The sequence below is a fragment of the Pagrus pagrus genome (genome assembly GCF_965226575.1).
Source record: "Pagrus pagrus genome assembly, chromosome: 21".
NCBI lineage: Eukaryota > Metazoa > Chordata > Actinopteri > Spariformes > Sparidae > Pagrus > Pagrus pagrus.
Window position 1 is genome coordinate 15,191,364 of NC_140208.1, and position 15,885 is coordinate 15,207,248.

General features: G+C 39.3%; 3 protein-coding genes across 6 annotated transcripts; 2 read left to right on the plus strand and 1 right to left on the minus strand.

Moving 5' to 3' along the window:
* Positions 1-30: 30 nt before the first annotated feature.
* gnptg (N-acetylglucosamine-1-phosphate transferase subunit gamma) lies at positions 31-3,295 on the minus strand. The gene is made up of 11 exons (XM_084342438.1): positions 3,159-3,295; positions 2,964-3,018; positions 2,808-2,875; positions 2,634-2,688; positions 2,427-2,510; positions 2,244-2,337; positions 1,907-2,021; positions 1,741-1,823; positions 992-1,123; positions 812-893; positions 31-707 (listed from the first exon to the last, which is right to left on the minus strand). The coding sequence occupies exons 1-11, from the start codon at positions 3,223-3,225 to the stop codon at positions 628-630; spliced, it is 915 nt and encodes a 304-aa protein (XP_084198564.1). The 5' UTR covers positions 3,226-3,295; the 3' UTR covers positions 31-627.
* Positions 3,296-3,349: 54 nt separating this feature from the next.
* Positions 3,350-6,898, plus strand: tsr3 (TSR3 ribosome maturation factor). Its single transcript, XM_084341616.1, has 6 exons — positions 3,350-3,754; positions 4,406-4,616; positions 5,013-5,206; positions 5,325-5,492; positions 6,277-6,331; positions 6,550-6,898. Exons 1-6 carry the CDS (start codon positions 3,634-3,636, stop codon positions 6,683-6,685), a joined length of 885 nt encoding a protein of 294 aa, XP_084197742.1. The 5' UTR covers positions 3,350-3,633; the 3' UTR covers positions 6,686-6,898.
* A 326-nt stretch (positions 6,899-7,224) lies between these two features.
* Positions 7,225-15,813, plus strand: pdpk1b (3-phosphoinositide dependent protein kinase 1b). 4 transcript variants are annotated; one of them, XM_084341613.1, is made up of 14 exons: positions 7,225-7,371; positions 9,379-9,669; positions 9,879-9,921; positions 10,034-10,171; positions 10,280-10,424; positions 10,515-10,612; positions 10,757-10,832; positions 10,945-11,013; positions 11,253-11,349; positions 11,523-11,696; positions 11,875-12,092; positions 12,324-12,381; positions 13,194-13,346; positions 13,492-15,813. In XM_084341613.1, exons 1-14 carry the CDS (start codon positions 7,348-7,350, stop codon positions 13,603-13,605), a joined length of 1,698 nt encoding a protein of 565 aa, XP_084197739.1. In that variant the 5' UTR covers positions 7,225-7,347; the 3' UTR covers positions 13,606-15,813. The 4 variants fall into 4 exon arrangements, with proteins under 4 accessions (XP_084197739.1, XP_084197738.1, XP_084197740.1 ...); XM_084341612.1 differs by lacking the exon at positions 7,225-7,371 and adding an exon at positions 7,532-7,633; XM_084341614.1 differs by lacking the exon at positions 7,225-7,371 and adding an exon at positions 8,445-8,463.
* The last annotated feature ends 72 nt before the right edge of the window (positions 15,814-15,885 follow it).

Here is a 15,885-nt window from a genome sequence, read left to right on the forward strand (position 1 = left end):
AGACTTTTCAGGAAGGAAACTGAGTCTCTGTATGTGGTTGAATGCTGGTGACATCACGTCCTGGATTTATAAAAGTACACCCAAATACAATACATGTTATATTCCAAGTACATTTTAAAAAGTTACTCTCAGTGTATCAAGCTACATGATATCACTTTTTAGCCATTTAATACAATTCTTTATGTCCTGTCCATTTGTAAAAGTCCAGTTATACTTTTGTAGATGTTGTACTCTTTGTTGATATTTTCTTTTAGTGCCTCCAACCTGGCACAAGTCATCCACAGTTTGTCAACCTGCTGAAGACTCAAATGTTGGGACATGAATACATTAAACGTTTGTCCCCTCTCAAAACTTTCCATCTTCTCTTAAAACCATGTATTTCACAATATGTCGCATGTTTACAGAACTTGATAGGAGAGAGCAGCTGAGTGCCGTAACTCTTCTAAAAACGAAAGGTCTGATGAACTCCAAAAAGATTGAAATCCAAAAATTAGTTCACAATTAACTTTTGGTGTTGTTACAAGCAACGGCAATACTGTCCTGCAAGTGTCTTTCTTGCTCACGTTGACCATCAAAATCTTCAGATGCAGTCAATCCACAGAAGAAGAAGGTGACTGAAGGAGATTTTCACTGTGGGTCAAAAAGGCCAATGTCTCCTCTTAGGTGTTGGTCCTTAGCTGTTGCACTCACTGTGCTTTTTGCTTCATCTACAAAATATAGCAAAGATATTGCACATAAAAATGATTTCAAAGTTTTGACAGACACTGTATACAACTTAATGAGTTACGGCAGCATAGTTGTGTTCACTTACTTGGCTTTGAATCAAAAGGAATGTTGTGTTGAGTGAGGAGAGCACGCAGTCTCTCGACCTCATCTCTCTGTTTTTGGAAATCCTGTACCAAAAAATATATGAAGAGAATATAAAATTTCTGTCACACATCTCAAGCTATTTCACAGGATACTATTTGGAAGAGTACATAAATATGCACACCTCTGTACATTTCTGTAAAGAGTTGTGTGTATCTGTTGAAGCTGCTGCAACTTCTGGCAGCTTTATCTTCACTTTTTGGCTCTTCAGAAGACCGGCATCCTCAAAAATATCCCTTAAAAGATTGTTGTATCCCTGCAGACAAAAAAATACATTGTGTTTTAGTGGACACACCCATCACATACATCTCTTAAAAGGTGCAATATATAAGAATTGCCAATCTGTCCAATTCATATTCAAAACAAAGAGGGGGTAGCATATTGCCAAGGTAACCGCTTACTGCTGCTAACTGTAGCTGCTGTAAGCTAATAAGCTCAATTAAACATGCAGCTAGCGGGCATATTAGTTGACTATGCCTGGTCTGGGAGCTCGGCGCGCCAGGGCAGTGATGGTGTTGTTTACTATCGGACTATCACCTCGAGGTACAAACTGGCCAGGGGCTAACTAGGTAGCATGCTAATTTCAACAGATATCTCTGCAATACAATACAAAGATATCCTCAACATAATGTCAAAACTGTCATTACTTCACTCTGTTCATTCTGTTGATCATTTTAGTCACTTTTTTAATGGTTTAAACTAAAATTCTACATACTGCACTTTTAACTTTAAAGGGCTGCACTTTGACATGTAAATTACAATAGAGTTTTCAAGGTAAAGTATCAAAGGACTTTATATATCTGAGTTTGGATGACTGTGGAAAGTATGTCTGGACATTTCATCAGCTTGCAAGTGATCATTTTATTTCTTTACCTGTTCAGTAATATAACCGTCATACCGAGCCTGCTCAGCTTCATCCCATTCCCTCTGCAGCTTCTCACTCAATGTAGGGTACACTTTAAAAGAGCATACAAATGATGAGATATCAATATTAACACTGACTTACACTAGTGTTTTGCTCTGTGAGATTGTACCTTACCCAAAAGAGAATGTGGATGGCAAACGAGTGGAGACTCAAAGGTTAGCGAGTAAATACAAGTACTGGGCTCTGAGACTTGAGCAAGCTTGCTGCTTGCACTGCAAACAAAGATCACCTACAGAAACATGACAAGAAACAAGTTACACAACAAATTGTTTATTGTGTATAATGATGTTGAGATGATGTGTTGGTTGGAGAGTTTTGTTGGAAATGCCTCGGGGTTGACTCTTTGTGTTTCATTAAATGTTGAGGCTAGTCTAGTCCTGTAGTTGCTGCTTAGGGTTTCATTCATTATGCTGTTAAATGACAACCAGAATACGTTAAAAACCACACTGACCTTTGTTTCTCTGCTTTTGGTCCCACAAGCATCTCCGTCTCTCATCCACATGCCTGTGAAAGTGTTGTTTACTATTTCCCACTCCTGCCAGATCCTGTTAGGAACAAACAAAAGGCTGCTCTTAAAACAAACCCACAGCTTATTCTCATACTGATCTTTATAATTAAGGTAACTGAATCTTACCCCAGTATCCCACTGTATGCATTCCATCTAAATGACTGCTCGTGTTGGGTGACGTTGTGAAATGGACAGAATTCATATTTATACCTGCAAAAGGACCAGGCACATAAATACCTTGTAATGATTTTTTTCCCCTGACATTCATGATGTACATGAATCCAACAATCATAAGGTATCATGTGAGCTTGATATGTGACGTAAAATACTTACGTTGACTCTGTCAAACTGAAGCACTTTCCAGCAAGCCGATGAAGATGTGCAGGGCCTGGAGGAATGAATATGAGAAGTGAACTCAGTGATTAATCAATTAACATAAAGTCCCTTAATGACTTTTAGTCAATATCATCAACATACATGAAATGTAGGATGGAAGTGACTATTTACCAGACACTGGATATGGGGTCACTCTAGGTTGTAGTCTGCTTCCCTGAGCCAGAAAGGGATTGTTCAACCTAAAGACAGAAGCACAGGACATCAGTCAGAGAGGGGCTAATGTCAACACGCTGCACACGGTGGCAGAAATGTTTCAGCTAAACGTACCCAAATGTGTTTGGCTCCTCGACTATCTTCATTTTTCCGGCAAATCCATGGTTTACTGTGTCAAAAAACAAAAACAAGTCGAAATCATACTCAACTTATTACATATTTACATACCACGACGAAATGATGTGCCATCTGGTTTGGTATTAATGAATTAAAACAAACTGCGCACAGAGCGGAAATAGAGGCACTTACTGAAAATAGACACACAGACCATCCACAGCCTTAATCGATGATATATTCCCTTACAGAAATAGTGCATGGTTGATGTTTCAGTGTTTAAAATGTGTATTTCGGTGGCTTTCTTGCTACATTTCCTGGTTTGGTGCTCGTTGTCAGGTGACATACCACGTGATCAAAATAAGAACAGCGCATGCGCATTCACACCGGAATACGACGTGCTTTCCACGATATAAAGTAGCCAAAACCGAGTAAACTGTATCTAAAAAGACATGTAAAGCAGTGCAGGTTAAACGGAGGCTGACACGTGTTGTTTTGTAATAACATATTTAAACTTGTAAATTGTGTACGCGTATATAACCACGAGACGTTGACTTTTAGCTGGTGTCAGTGGGATAGCTAGCTAGCTCATGTCAGAGCAGAGCTACTAAACAGATGCTGGTTAGTTTGAATGCAGACAGAAGCTAACTAGCTTTCCACTGGTTGCAACATGGGACGAAAGAAACAGGGCAAGTTTGTGCGTCCTGACAACAAGGGCAAAGACAGAAGGCACAAAATGAAGGGGAAATCCGTAGAGGCTTTTACAGAAGAAATGCACACTGCTTTTGAAGGTAATACATTACACTATCTGTAATCCAAACATATATTGTAACTGTTCAACTGCTTTATAGTCTACATTTGGCTCGAAGACTGAGATTTAAAATAGTTCAAAAGTTTTCTTGCCTAAAATGCTAAATGATACACTTTAGAAGGGATATATTGGATTTACATGACATTTCTTTTAGGGGCAATAAGGCCTTTAAGTATTAACCTCTTAATGTTATAATTTACTGGGTGAAATAATGTTGGCTGTTCTCATTCTTTCAAATATGCTGGTTTGAAACATGAACCCACACCACCTCTGTATAATAGCACCTCTGTATTGTACCTCTATATAGTAGAGCCCGACAGTATCGATATCGATACATCAGCCGATATTCATCACTGCACTGAAAGAGTAAACTTTACTGGGAATTTCATAATTATAAATTACCCTAGGCATGTTTTCTGCATGTTCTGTGAAAAAAGATTTAATCTAGACTCTCATGGGACAATTTATATGCCAATACCGATTTATCTGTGATAGGCCAATAATGTCAGCTTTAGTATATAGTAAGTAAACAACAAACAAAAACCCTGCAAGTACAAGCAGCTCCTATTTGAGTAAAATTGTTGACACCCACGTTGTTATTTACACTTTATCCTCTGTCACTCTTTTTCAGCAAGTCTTCACGTAGAGGAGGGAGCAGATGCTCCTCAGGTGAAACTGCCTTGCCCACTCGCCATGTGGGAGTTGGGTCACTGTGATCCCAAACGCTGCACTGGCAGAAAGCTGGTACGCAAGGGCTTCGTACGCAACCTGCGCCTCAGTCAGAGATTTCATGGACTCATACTTAGTCCGATGGGCACCAAGTATGTGACGCCAGCAGACAGGTGTGTAGAGTCGGGTGTGTAGACTGTGTAAAATCTTCAGCCTTCAGAGAATCTGAACATTTTTATATTATTATTACACATTCATAAGACAAACCATCAGCTGCCACATATAACAGTTCACACAGTTGTTATTTTTTAGATTGATCAGTTATTATTTTAATCTTTAATGTTGATAGATTCATTTTAGCCTGATCAACAGTCAAAGAAGCATGTCTCGTAATGAAATGAAACAATACCAAGCTAATTTAGCATTTTTTTAATCTGTAGGCCCAAACACCAAATGTTTACAGTTTTTTATTGTATAGCAAATTAAAATGATTAATGTTCTATCAAAATTATATCCCCATTAAACCATGACTATTTGTTTTGTTATAATTTTCTTTACTAAATGCACAGAGAGATTGTAGCTCAAAGTGGGGTCGCAGTGATCGATTGTTCCTGGGCCAAACTGGAGGAGACTCCCTTCAATAAGATGGTCGGGACTCATCCCAGGTTACTGCCATACCTCGTAGCCGCGAACCCCGTCAACTACGGCAAACCTTGCAAATTGTCTTGTGTGGAGGCTTTTGCAGCCACATTCTGCATTGTGGGTAAGGCTTCAGCTTCTGTCATTCAAAAATTATTCACAGTGTTGCCTTGCAGACTTCTTTTGTATTCTGTTCCAAGTTACAGCAATGGTGTTCGAGCATATTGTATCTGATTTTGCAGGTTTTGAAGAACTAGCACTGCTCTTGTTGAAGAAATTCAAGTGGGGGACAGTGTTCCTGGATCTCAATAAGGTTCTGCTGGAACGCTACGCTGCTTGCAAGTCAGAGGAGGAGCTGCTCTCTGTTGAAAAGGATTTTCTCACATCTAAACCAGAGGAGGAGGAGTTTGGTAAAAATGGGGCAGAAATTAACTGGGGTCCTATCCAATGTTTTCCCCACATATTTGTTTAGCAGAGGTGGTTGGGGTCGTTGGGGTTTTAGTCCCACATCTGTCCTTATTTTAGTGTTGGTTTGGCTTTATGTACAACTTGTAGCCCTCAAATAGCTGATATTTATTAAACTTTATTATGGTGAAAGCTCTTCTCAAAAAAGGCTGAATCATGAGTAAAATTTAAGGGAAATTGGAGTAAAATGTAATCATTTTTATTGTATTTCATTGTAGCTCCAACACTCTTGTTTTTTTTTTTTCTATGGTGACTCACCACTGGCAAATTGTTATTTGGAAACTCTGCTCTCATGCAGGATGTGAAAATCGTTAAACAGTTCTTAAGGCTTTTAAGTTTTAATAATTAATTACGAGTAACATGATTCATTAAAAAATGAAGCTCACTGTAGATTGTGTTTTCATAATTCTAGCTTTCTCCAAAACTTTAAACACTGATGTGAACATTCCTTGCATTGTTTCCTAGACTCGATAGTCTACTATCAGATGGGATTGCCATTTTTCATTACTTTGTACATTTGATTTTGATTAATTTGATTTCATTTGAAAGGCTGAACAAATCAGAGATGTGGGCAGTGATTCAGAAGTCTGGACCTGGCTAATTGTTTCCAGCATCTCTGTAAATTTTCCCTGTACACAGAGAAGGGTGCATTTTGTTTGCTGAGTTATGACCTCTATTGCTGAAGCAATTTTCATCTTAATTAAAGGTAATCATCCATTTCATTCGCAGATCCATTTGATGTTAACTCGGGAGTAGAATGTAGAAACCTCAACAGACCACTGTGGTAAGTGAAGTATTACTTCGGTCAGAGAGAGGTAATCTCTCAGATGAGCAGTTTGCAAATCTTGTAGTAATGCATATATTGATAAATTAACTATCAGTTTGTTTTTGAAGTAGTGTGTCACTTTATACAACTTTAAATGTGCTACACTGACCTATCATCAGCTAAAATTACCCAGTGAGTATAGCTACTAAGTTGATCAAACTCATTTCTTTGTTTAGTGCCCATGAAGATGATGAATCCAGTGAGGACACGGACACCTCAGAGGATGATGACGAAGACGAAGAAGATGATGAAACAACAGAGAGTCACACTGAGTCAAGAACATTGCACGATGAAGAGGAAGAGACTGTATGAAAGTCATCACAATAAAGTCCTATTTCATCTATGGAGTCTTTTACTACGAGGACTGGAAAACCTTTTCAACACTTCTGTCTCATACATAAACTGAGGGATATTTTGGGGCTATCACATTTTGTACAAGTGAACAAAAGAATGAGAAAAAAAATCTCATTAAGTGTATGTTTTTTGATGTAAACAGACTTAATAAATGAATATTTGTGACTTTAATTTAATTTAAGGTGTACATTGTGATCAGTCTCAGTGGGTTTGATTGATAAAGAAACGAAATGCAGACTCGTGGGCTGAGTGCAGTCGAGTTGCCTTCACAGAAAAGTTTGGTTAAACGGTGTTAAAGACCTGTAGATGAACCTCTACATACAGCTGTATTACTCTAAAACACACCGGAGCAAACATAAGTTTTGTATGCCACGTTTACTGTTGTATTTGAATATCCAAAAAAACAGTGCAGCCGCCTGACTCAGTCCCTATCAGCAAGATGAAGTTCAGTAGGTTGTAAATGTGGCGAGGGGGGCGGACACAGCGGGACTCTCCTCTGCTGTCCTGCGGTAACATTGTTGTGGAACGACGTCACAGCTCGAAAATGAAGGCGCAGAGGCAGCCATTACTGGAGCTTCTCTAATTATTTTATTCCAAATAAATACTCGCGGAAAACTCCCATGGCAAGAGCTACAAGTCAGCTGGTAAGTGTTGCAACTTTAACGTCAATAACGGTTCGAAGCCGGTGCTGAAAATGTACAGTGTGGCGGCTGTTTGACAACAAATAGTTACGTCGGGCCTTCATTTGAAGAGCGGTGCTAGCCGCAAAAGATCGTTTAACGTTACGACTCACTAGCAGCGTTAGCTCGCTAATGTTGGCTAACACAACACTTAATGTTTGCTACGTTACTCGAGGTTGTCCAACACCTGGCTTCATTCATGAGTAACGTTTCATCGAATTATTTGGTACTGACTTAGCATTTACCAGTGCTTGCTATCAGTTTTATAGGATGTATGACCATTTCCCCTTGGTCACTAGCGTTATCTGTTGGCTGACGTTAGCTAAACATGTTCGCGCTTTCGAGCGATGCTCCTGCTTGCTAGCAAGCTAACATTAGCTTTATTGCGTTCTACCTTTTGGTTAGAAGATAGCCTTTAAGGTTAACGTTGTTTAGTTTGCGTGTCAACCCATTAACTTTCAAATTTCGATATTAGTGTCGGCACTCTAACTTTCGACATGATTAAGTAAGGTTATGTGAAAATGGCAGAAGGTTTAGAAGTTACTTATGTTACCTGGCTTGCTAACGTTAACGCTAGCTAATTGACTGGCTGTTAGCGTTAAGTTTATAACTCGCTGTCAGTGATGGCCGGCATTATTTGACAAGGCAGCAGGAGCTAACGTTAGCTTGCTAGCAGCGTTAGTTAGCAAAGAAAGTTCGCACAGGCCTGTTGTTTCCCGAGTACTCAGGGTTAGGTTAACGTTAGCTGACAATATCTATCAATAATAAGGCGTTTTACAAGTAGTAATTTGTCAGTAGATAGTTATTCGACCTATTGATAACAATACAGTTAAGTCCGGATAAGGCAGCTAAATGGCCACACCTTGGTTTTGAATGAGAAGAAGCTAGGCCAACTGAACTAACTAACATTAACTGACTTGTAAACTGAATAACATCAGCACTGAGTGTTGCAGCAGCTCAGCAAGTTAAAAATAACTAACTTTGGTACAGGCATCAGTTTGTTGGGAAGCACAACCTGTCGCTGTATGTCGTCTTAAAGTTTTCAGCAATCATATGGTGGGTTACTCGTCAGTGTTAGTCAACCTGACATGGCAGCTAACCCACACTATGTACATACAAATTTGATGAGTTAAGAGCAGTTGTGGTGGTAAGTACAGCTGTCACATGAAAGCCGTAACTTTGTTTTTACAACTTAAACACTGGAGGGTGGGACCACCAGGCTCAGACGCGGCTCCTTCAAGAGTTGTTGCATGTCCTTATCAATTTTAGACTTTGCTCCTCAAGTGGTCTCACTTCAAATTGTATATTTAAGTTATGATTTCCTTTAAGTCAGTGACATTGGAAAGTCTAATATGATCCAGGTCACCTGAGTTATAGCTCCTGTTTGTGTTATATGCAAATTCTGTGGGATAGGTTGGGTAATGTCCTGTAGTGCAATATATTGTTTGTCTGCTGCAACAAATTGTCTGAATTAATCTGGCCTGGGAAGTTTATAATTATTATTTTTTGTTGCTATCACTATTGTGTCATTTTATTTAAGGGGGTTTCACACAATGTTAAAAAAAAATGCATTTGCTAAATCTGAATGGTGATGAAAATACTTAAAAATCCCAGTTCAAATGGGTGTTTGAAGTACTGAACACCCAAAACCGAAATGGATATTCTTTATACAAATTGATATTGGGAACAGTTCTCACTGTTGTTATATTCTAATATTTATTCCCAGCTTGTATATGGTTCATTTATATAGTTGGCCTAAGCATCTGTTAGTCACAATGAAGGGATGAATCATGCATTTTCAGTTGTTGTTTTTGAGTGCATTAACAGGTATATTTTGACAGTTTTAGACCAGGATGCTAGGAGTCACATATTTCTTAAAAAAAGATACATTATTTAAATCGTACCTGGACATAACTACTATAACTTCATCCCTCTGACTGGTATATTTATTTGGTTTCCTCTCTGTTTCAGTATGATGTTGTGCCCATTCAGCCCAGCGTTGTCATCTGTTCCTGCTCGCATCCATCAATGGTAAGAAACCACCCTGACTCCTGCTCGCCACTTGCTATCCCAGGCGCAAGCAGTAGCCACTGTCCCAGCATGGAGGGCTCAGCCTCAGAGGCCCGTGCTGTAGGAGCGTCTGCCAGCAGCCAGGGCTCAGACCTCCGCACGCAGCCGGCTGTCCAGGCCCCTCAGCCACGCAAGAAGAAGCCGGAGGACTTCAAATTCGGCAAGATACTGGGAGAGGGCTCGTTCTCGACGGTATGTAACTTGCATTCCACTTTTAAATTATACCTGGGTAGATGTTGCTACATGCTAGCATTCTTTTGATTAATGTACTGGGATGAGTCATCCTGAGTTCATTTGCGGTGAATAGACAAAACAGGCCCTTAGAGTTACTAGATTTTCTCTCAAGTCTGACAAGAAAGTAAAATGCCATGTTATATTTTGTTCCATTCTTTTATCCAAAGGTTGTCCTGGCAAGAGAGCAGGTAACGGGGAAAGAATATGCAAGTAAGTAATAATGCATTTGCTTTTGGTGAATTTCACTCTATTATCAATATGGAAAAGTTGCTTGATGTTTTTTTACTATGGTATCCTAAACATTTTCTTTTCTTTCTTTCAGTTAAGATTTTAGAGAAGCGCCATATTATGAAGGAGAACAAAGCCCAGTACGTGAAAAGAGAAAGGGATTTGATGTCAAATCTAGATCACCCATTCTTCGTCAAACTCTACTTCACATTTCAAGATGATGAGAAGTTGTGTATCCTTTTAACAAGTCCAATTTGTCATGTTGTATATTAATAACTGATCAGTTGTTTTTGTGTAACAAACAAGCTTTGATCAGTGTTCCTTAACTAACTTTTCTAAGATTTTGGTCTCAGCTACGCTAAGAATGGAGAGCTCCTGAAATACATTCGCAAAATTGGTTCATTTGATGAGACCTGTACTAGATTCTACTCAGCTGAAATAGTTTGTGCTCTAGAATACTTACACAATAAGGGGATAATACACAGGTAAGACTTTGTTTTAGCCACACTAATATTTAAATCCTTATGTGAAGTGTTTGTCCTCCCCATATGTTACAACTTGTTCTTTCATTTCAGAGATCTGAAACCAGAGAATATTCTTCTGAGTGAAGACATGCACATCCAGATAACAGATTTTGGGACAGCAAAACAGTTATCATCAGACAGTAAACAAGGTATAATGACAATCCTGAATTTACTATCACGTTTCAGCATAAACTGTAACAAGTGTATTAGTAACATGAATGTAACATTTTACTTTGTGTGAGCAGTATGAAGTTATTTATGTCTATTTAACATTTATTTCCATCGTTTGGCAGCGAGAGCAAACTCCTTTGTTGGAACAGCACAGTATGTGTCTCCAGAGCTGCTAACAGAGAAATCAGCCTGCAAGAGGTAATAAAGTTTGATCATCGTGCAGCTTGCTAATTATTGTTCTATTTTTATGTTTGTCAGTGAAGAGCATCACCTAATCTGTGAGTTTATTTCTCGGTTCTTCTTTTTTAAGCTCTGACCTCTGGGCCTTGGGATGTATTATCTATCAGCTGGTGGCTGGTTTACCACCGTTCAGAGCTGGGTAAGAACTAAGGAGATGTGTTGTCACAGCTCAGTTAATCCTTATTATTTCCTGCTTCAATAATGACCTAACATATTGCATTGCTATTTCCCATCAAAGTTTACTGTTTAAGGTTATTTCAAGTGCAATGATAATAACGTTGCCCAAGTAATATTCATCCAGCAAACAACGTTTCACTTGTGGTACACTTCCTTAACAGTCTCCTTTTTATTTTTCCTCTTGTGTTTCACATGTTGCAGAAATGAGTACCTAATATTCCAGAAGATAATAAAGCTGGAGTATGAATTCCCAGAGAAATTCTTCCCCAAAGCCAAGGACATGGTCAAACAGCTTTTGGTAGGTCATGAAGTACCGTGACTTATATATGTGGGATACAATTAAATGCTACTGATATCTATGGGGACATTAATGCGATATATTAGCTGTCTTTGCTGGTGTTGGTTATTGACAGGGCAGTGCTTTGCTACTTTATAAAAACGTGTCATATCTGTTTCTTTATTTTGCCTCAGTCACTGGACCCTTCCAAGCGGATTGGCTGTGAAGAGATGGGAGGGTACGAACCTCTGAAGGAGCACCCCTTCTTCGACACTATCTCTTGGAGTGACCTACACATACAGACACCTCCCAAGCTCACCCCCTACCTGCCAGCCATGTCTGAGGATGATGAGGACTGCTACGGAAACGTAAGATTTTTCAATACAGTTCAGGTCTTTCTATTTTTATATAGATATAATAGATATATTTTATATATATTTCCATTCTTTGCTTAAATGTGATGCCTTGTTAAACGATTCCCCCAAACTTTGATCCAACCACAAGTCCTCCTCTAACCATCACTATACCATTTCTTCTCCATTTCAGTACGATGACCTCCTGAGCCAGTTCAGCAACATGCAGGTGGCCCAATCCAGCTCATCACACTCCCTGTCGCCACATGAATCGACACCTCCACAGAGATCCAGCAGCAACATTGAGCAGTACATCCACGACCTAGACAATAACTCTTTTGAGCTGGATCTGCAGTTCACTGAAGAAGAGAAGCAGCTATTGCTGGACAAACAGACCACTGGAAACCCCTGGTAAACCCCTTCAGTGTTACAAACTCCTCAACCTGTTATTCTGTGACTATTAGAGTGCTATTAATTGTTTTATTTAAAGCTGAATCATTGTTTGTAGTAATGTGGAACAGAATTATATTGTTTTAGATAAGTATTTGGCTGTCAGTTCATATATTTGTTGAGGGCAAAAAAAGAATGTTTAAGTGAAAGGGAGGGTTAGTCAGTAATCTGCTGTCGCTTTTCTCTATGCAGGCACCAGTTTGTGGAGAATAACCTGATCCTGAAAATGGGCCCTGTGGATAAACGGAAGGTGTGTGAATTGTAGCGCACATATTTGAAATTCTCATATTACATACTTACAAAACAACCCTGGTTCCCAAAAGTTGGGACGCTAATCAAAACTTAAATAACACAGATTTTGATTATTTGCTGATCCTGTTTGACACATACTCACATTAATGGAGGTACAAAGACAATATAATGTTTTACCTAATCAACTTTATTGATTTTTGTAAATATATGCTTAATCTGAATTTGATGCCAGCAACATGGCTCAAACAAGTTAGGACAGAGATGACAAAAGACTGGGAAAGTCTACAGGTAAACATGTTCATTGGTTACAGGTGATAGTATCATTATTGGGTGTGAAAGGGGCATCCTCGAAAGGCTCAGTGGTTCACAAGCTAGGATGGGCAGAGGTTCACCACTTTGTGAAACACATGGTTGTATGAGGGATATTGCTAGAGGGGCTCAGGAACACTTTGTTTTACACAGCGTCCCTAACTTTTTGGAGTCACATTTGGATTTATTTATTTTTGTTGCGTTTCATGTATTTAAAAACATTAACAGTAATTGTAATCATTTTTCAATAAAAGCACATCATAGATTAAAATATATAGTGTAGTTCGTAGCTGCATTTGTAATTGGTTTCAAAGTCAAATGTGAACAGGTTTGAAGTTGAAGTTGGCTCAGCATAAATGAAGTCACTTCCCATGGCATGGCTCTGACTGCTAGTATAAAGGAAGTAAAGGGGAATTCCCTGCTGTGGTGACTGTCTCATTGGCCTCATAGCCCCCTCTGTTGGTGAACTGATGTCTCGAGACATGTGGCATTCCATTGCAGGGTCTGTTTGCTAGACGGAGACAGCTGCTTCTCACTGAAGGACCACACCTGTACTATGTGGATCCTGTCAACAAGGTCCTGAAAGGGGAGATTCCTTGGTCCCTAGAGCTACGCCCTGAGGCCAAGAACTTCAAAACCTTCTTTGTTCACACGGTAAACGACTGTTTATTATGATGTCTGTCCAGTATATTGTCCTCCACAGCATGTTGATACTTGCCCATTGTTGTGAATCTCTTCTCTTCTTATACATGGTTACCTTTTGTTAATATATTTTTTCTTTTTCCTGTGATGTTTACAGCCTAACCGAACATACTATTTGATGGACCCCAGCGGAAATGCTGACAGATGGTGCAAGAAGATCCAGGAAGTGTGGAGAAAGATCTATCAAAAGCACCAAAACCCTGGCCTATAGGAGTACAGTTCCTCCGGCGGCCACTCCTCTTTAGCTCTGAGGCCAAACACTGAGCAGAGTAACACCCTCTTTAGTGCCCTTCATCACCGCAATGTAAACAAACTCTTAGAGACGCTGGCATCTAGACCTTGTTTGTTTTCCTGAGTAGAACCATGGGAAAAATACAACTTTGGATTCAGGGTTGCTTTGCTTGTTCTTTGTGCTCTCTGTGAGGCTTCTATTGCATTTTCCATGTATGGATGATAAGACTGCCACCATGCACATCTGCTTTTTGTACATTCTGCAGGGGGGAAGAGAAGGGCAAGCTTGTCCTGTCGAGTGACACAAGCTTGGGTACCGCTAGGACTATCTCAAATGCAAGGACTGGTTTCCTGCTTCAATGATACCATAACACAAAATCTAGCTTTTATGAACCAGAGCCTATCCTGATATCTTAATTAAACCATATCCTAATCCTACATCGTACGTGCAAGCTGTAGTCACGCCCCACTTTCAATGCATATACTCCATAGTTGTAACAGATACTGTAAGCTGATTCAGTCTCACACGTTTACCAAACTCAAATCCTATATATATTTTTGTCAGAGCCCAAATGTTCCCATGGTATTTGAGTTGTTTTTTAAGTCTCTTGGTACTTGCTTATTGCAGTCCAATTAAGGTCTCGATGTAACAAAGCAGAGTGCCGGTCTGCAGTGAGACATGGGTCTGAATCAGTCTCTGTATAAGTGTGAGCCTTCCATTGCCGTTACTGAGGATGTATTGCTAACAGGGGGCGGGTAAACATGCCACTAGCTTGTACTTCCTAATCATAACTTGCTTATCTTTCCTGCATGGCCAGTTTTGTAGCTCAGCCTTGTCCGCTTCTCTCTCCTAGGGCACTGGAGATATAGTTTATTCAAGTTTAAAGGTGGGTTATTTTTGACTGCATTGGCATCCATAGCGAATATTATTGGATGATTTGGCTGTTCTGTACCATTCACTGGCTATTTCTTTGTGGTGTGAATTCTTCAATTTCCTTTTCGGTGGGATAGTCGGCTCATCTTCAGTACGTCCTATTGAAAACAAAATCTTATGTGCTGACCACCCCATGCTGAACAGAAAACCTTCATCAACAGAGACACATACACATACTATCATTCACGGAAGCAATCACAGTAAAGCTGTTGTCCCTGGACAAGATGGCAGAACTGCCTCATCGGGCTCATTGGCCCGCCTTTTTTTGTTTTGTTTTGTTTTCATTCTGACGTTTGGCCCAATAGAAATTAAAGCGATTGATTTAACTTGTGCTCTTGTTTTAGCAATATGTATTATCATAATGCTTTTAATTTTTGACATATTACCTTAAGGTCCTTTCCAAAGGTCCTCTTCCTTCAGCTGAGTCTGTGTGTGCAGTGTGTGACTGGAGTATAGGTGAATAGGAACCTCTGGCCCTGGGGCTCGGGGCTCGATGTGGTTGGATGTCAGTTAAAGGATATCTATCTGATCCAAATAACCGATGAAATTGCTGTATCTGTCTATAAAGTCGAGGAAGCACTAGAGAGGTGTTTTCCTCCAGTTAGAAAAATTGTTTGAATCAAGTCGATGGCAGTCGGTTACATTGTGTATGGAATACTCTACCTGGCTTGTAACTGACTAGAACTGTGATGTACAGATGATGTATTATTAAAATCTGAAGCAAGTAATGCAATGATATTAGGATACAGTTTTTGTATTTTTATTCTTGTATAAGGTTATTTGATGGCTATTGTTTAGCCTCTAGTTCATTCTGTGTTATTTAAATTCTAATATATGAATCATATTTGGATTGAAGTCATGTTCAGGGGCCATGTTGTGTATGTATTGAGATGTAAAGCCTTTGAATGTGAATAATTATTGTAAACTATAATATTTTACAGCTTTTTTCTTACTATATCATACATTTTCTATTTGCTCAGTGATTTAATCATATTCTGATAATTTAATGAATCTGTTCATTCTCTCTCTGATTATTTGTGCGCTAGGTCAGTAGATGTTGAATGATGAATTTTCCACTTAATGCTTGGTAGTCCAGTAATTAAAGCATGTAGGGATTTAGGCATACAAATAAAGCCATGTGTCCTGTCTTCTGTTAACAACTGCAGTCATGACACAGTGAAAGCAGCAGCATTCAGTGGCAATGGCATCTCACATTTTGCAGCATGTAAATAAAGTACCGGCCCATTATCAGTGTTTTTGTGTCGTGAAAATTACTTGAATTCACATTTTAAATGCAAACGTCACAGGAGAAACCCTAAAGCTGGT

What these genes read in the sequence shown, in the direction of transcription:
- gnptg (XM_084342438.1), bottom strand. Translation starts at nt 3,225, where the DNA reads ATGCACTATTTCTGTAAGGGAATATATCATCGATTAAGGCTGTGGATG. An exon ending in CCAAAAGCAGAGAAACAAAG is followed by an intron (nt 2,022 to 2,243) that starts GTCAGTGTGGTT and finishes ATGTTTCTGTAG; the next exon opens with GTGATCTTTGTTTGCAGTGC. An exon ending in ACGGTTATATTACTGAACAG is followed by an intron (nt 1,124 to 1,740) that starts GTAAAGAAATAA and finishes TTTTGTCTGCAG; the next exon opens with GGATACAACAATCTTTTAAG.
- tsr3 (XM_084341616.1), top strand. Translation starts at nt 3,634, where the DNA reads ATGGGACGAAAGAAACAGGGCAAGTTTGTGCGTCCTGACAACAAGGGC. An exon ending in AGCCACATTCTGCATTGTGG is followed by an intron (nt 5,207 to 5,324) that starts GTAAGGCTTCAG and finishes CTGATTTTGCAG; the next exon opens with GTTTTGAAGAACTAGCACTG. An exon ending in AACCTCAACAGACCACTGTG is followed by an intron (nt 6,332 to 6,549) that starts GTAAGTGAAGTA and finishes TTCTTTGTTTAG; the next exon opens with TGCCCATGAAGATGATGAAT.
- pdpk1b (XM_084341612.1), top strand. Translation starts at nt 7,562, where the DNA reads ATGTTTGCTACGTTACTCGAGGTTGTCCAACACCTGGCTTCATTCATG. An exon ending in TCAAGATGATGAGAAGTTGT is followed by an intron (nt 10,172 to 10,279) that starts GTATCCTTTTAA and finishes AACTTTTCTAAG; the next exon opens with ATTTTGGTCTCAGCTACGCT. An exon ending in AATAAGGGGATAATACACAG is followed by an intron (nt 10,425 to 10,514) that starts GTAAGACTTTGT and finishes CTTTCATTTCAG; the next exon opens with AGATCTGAAACCAGAGAATA.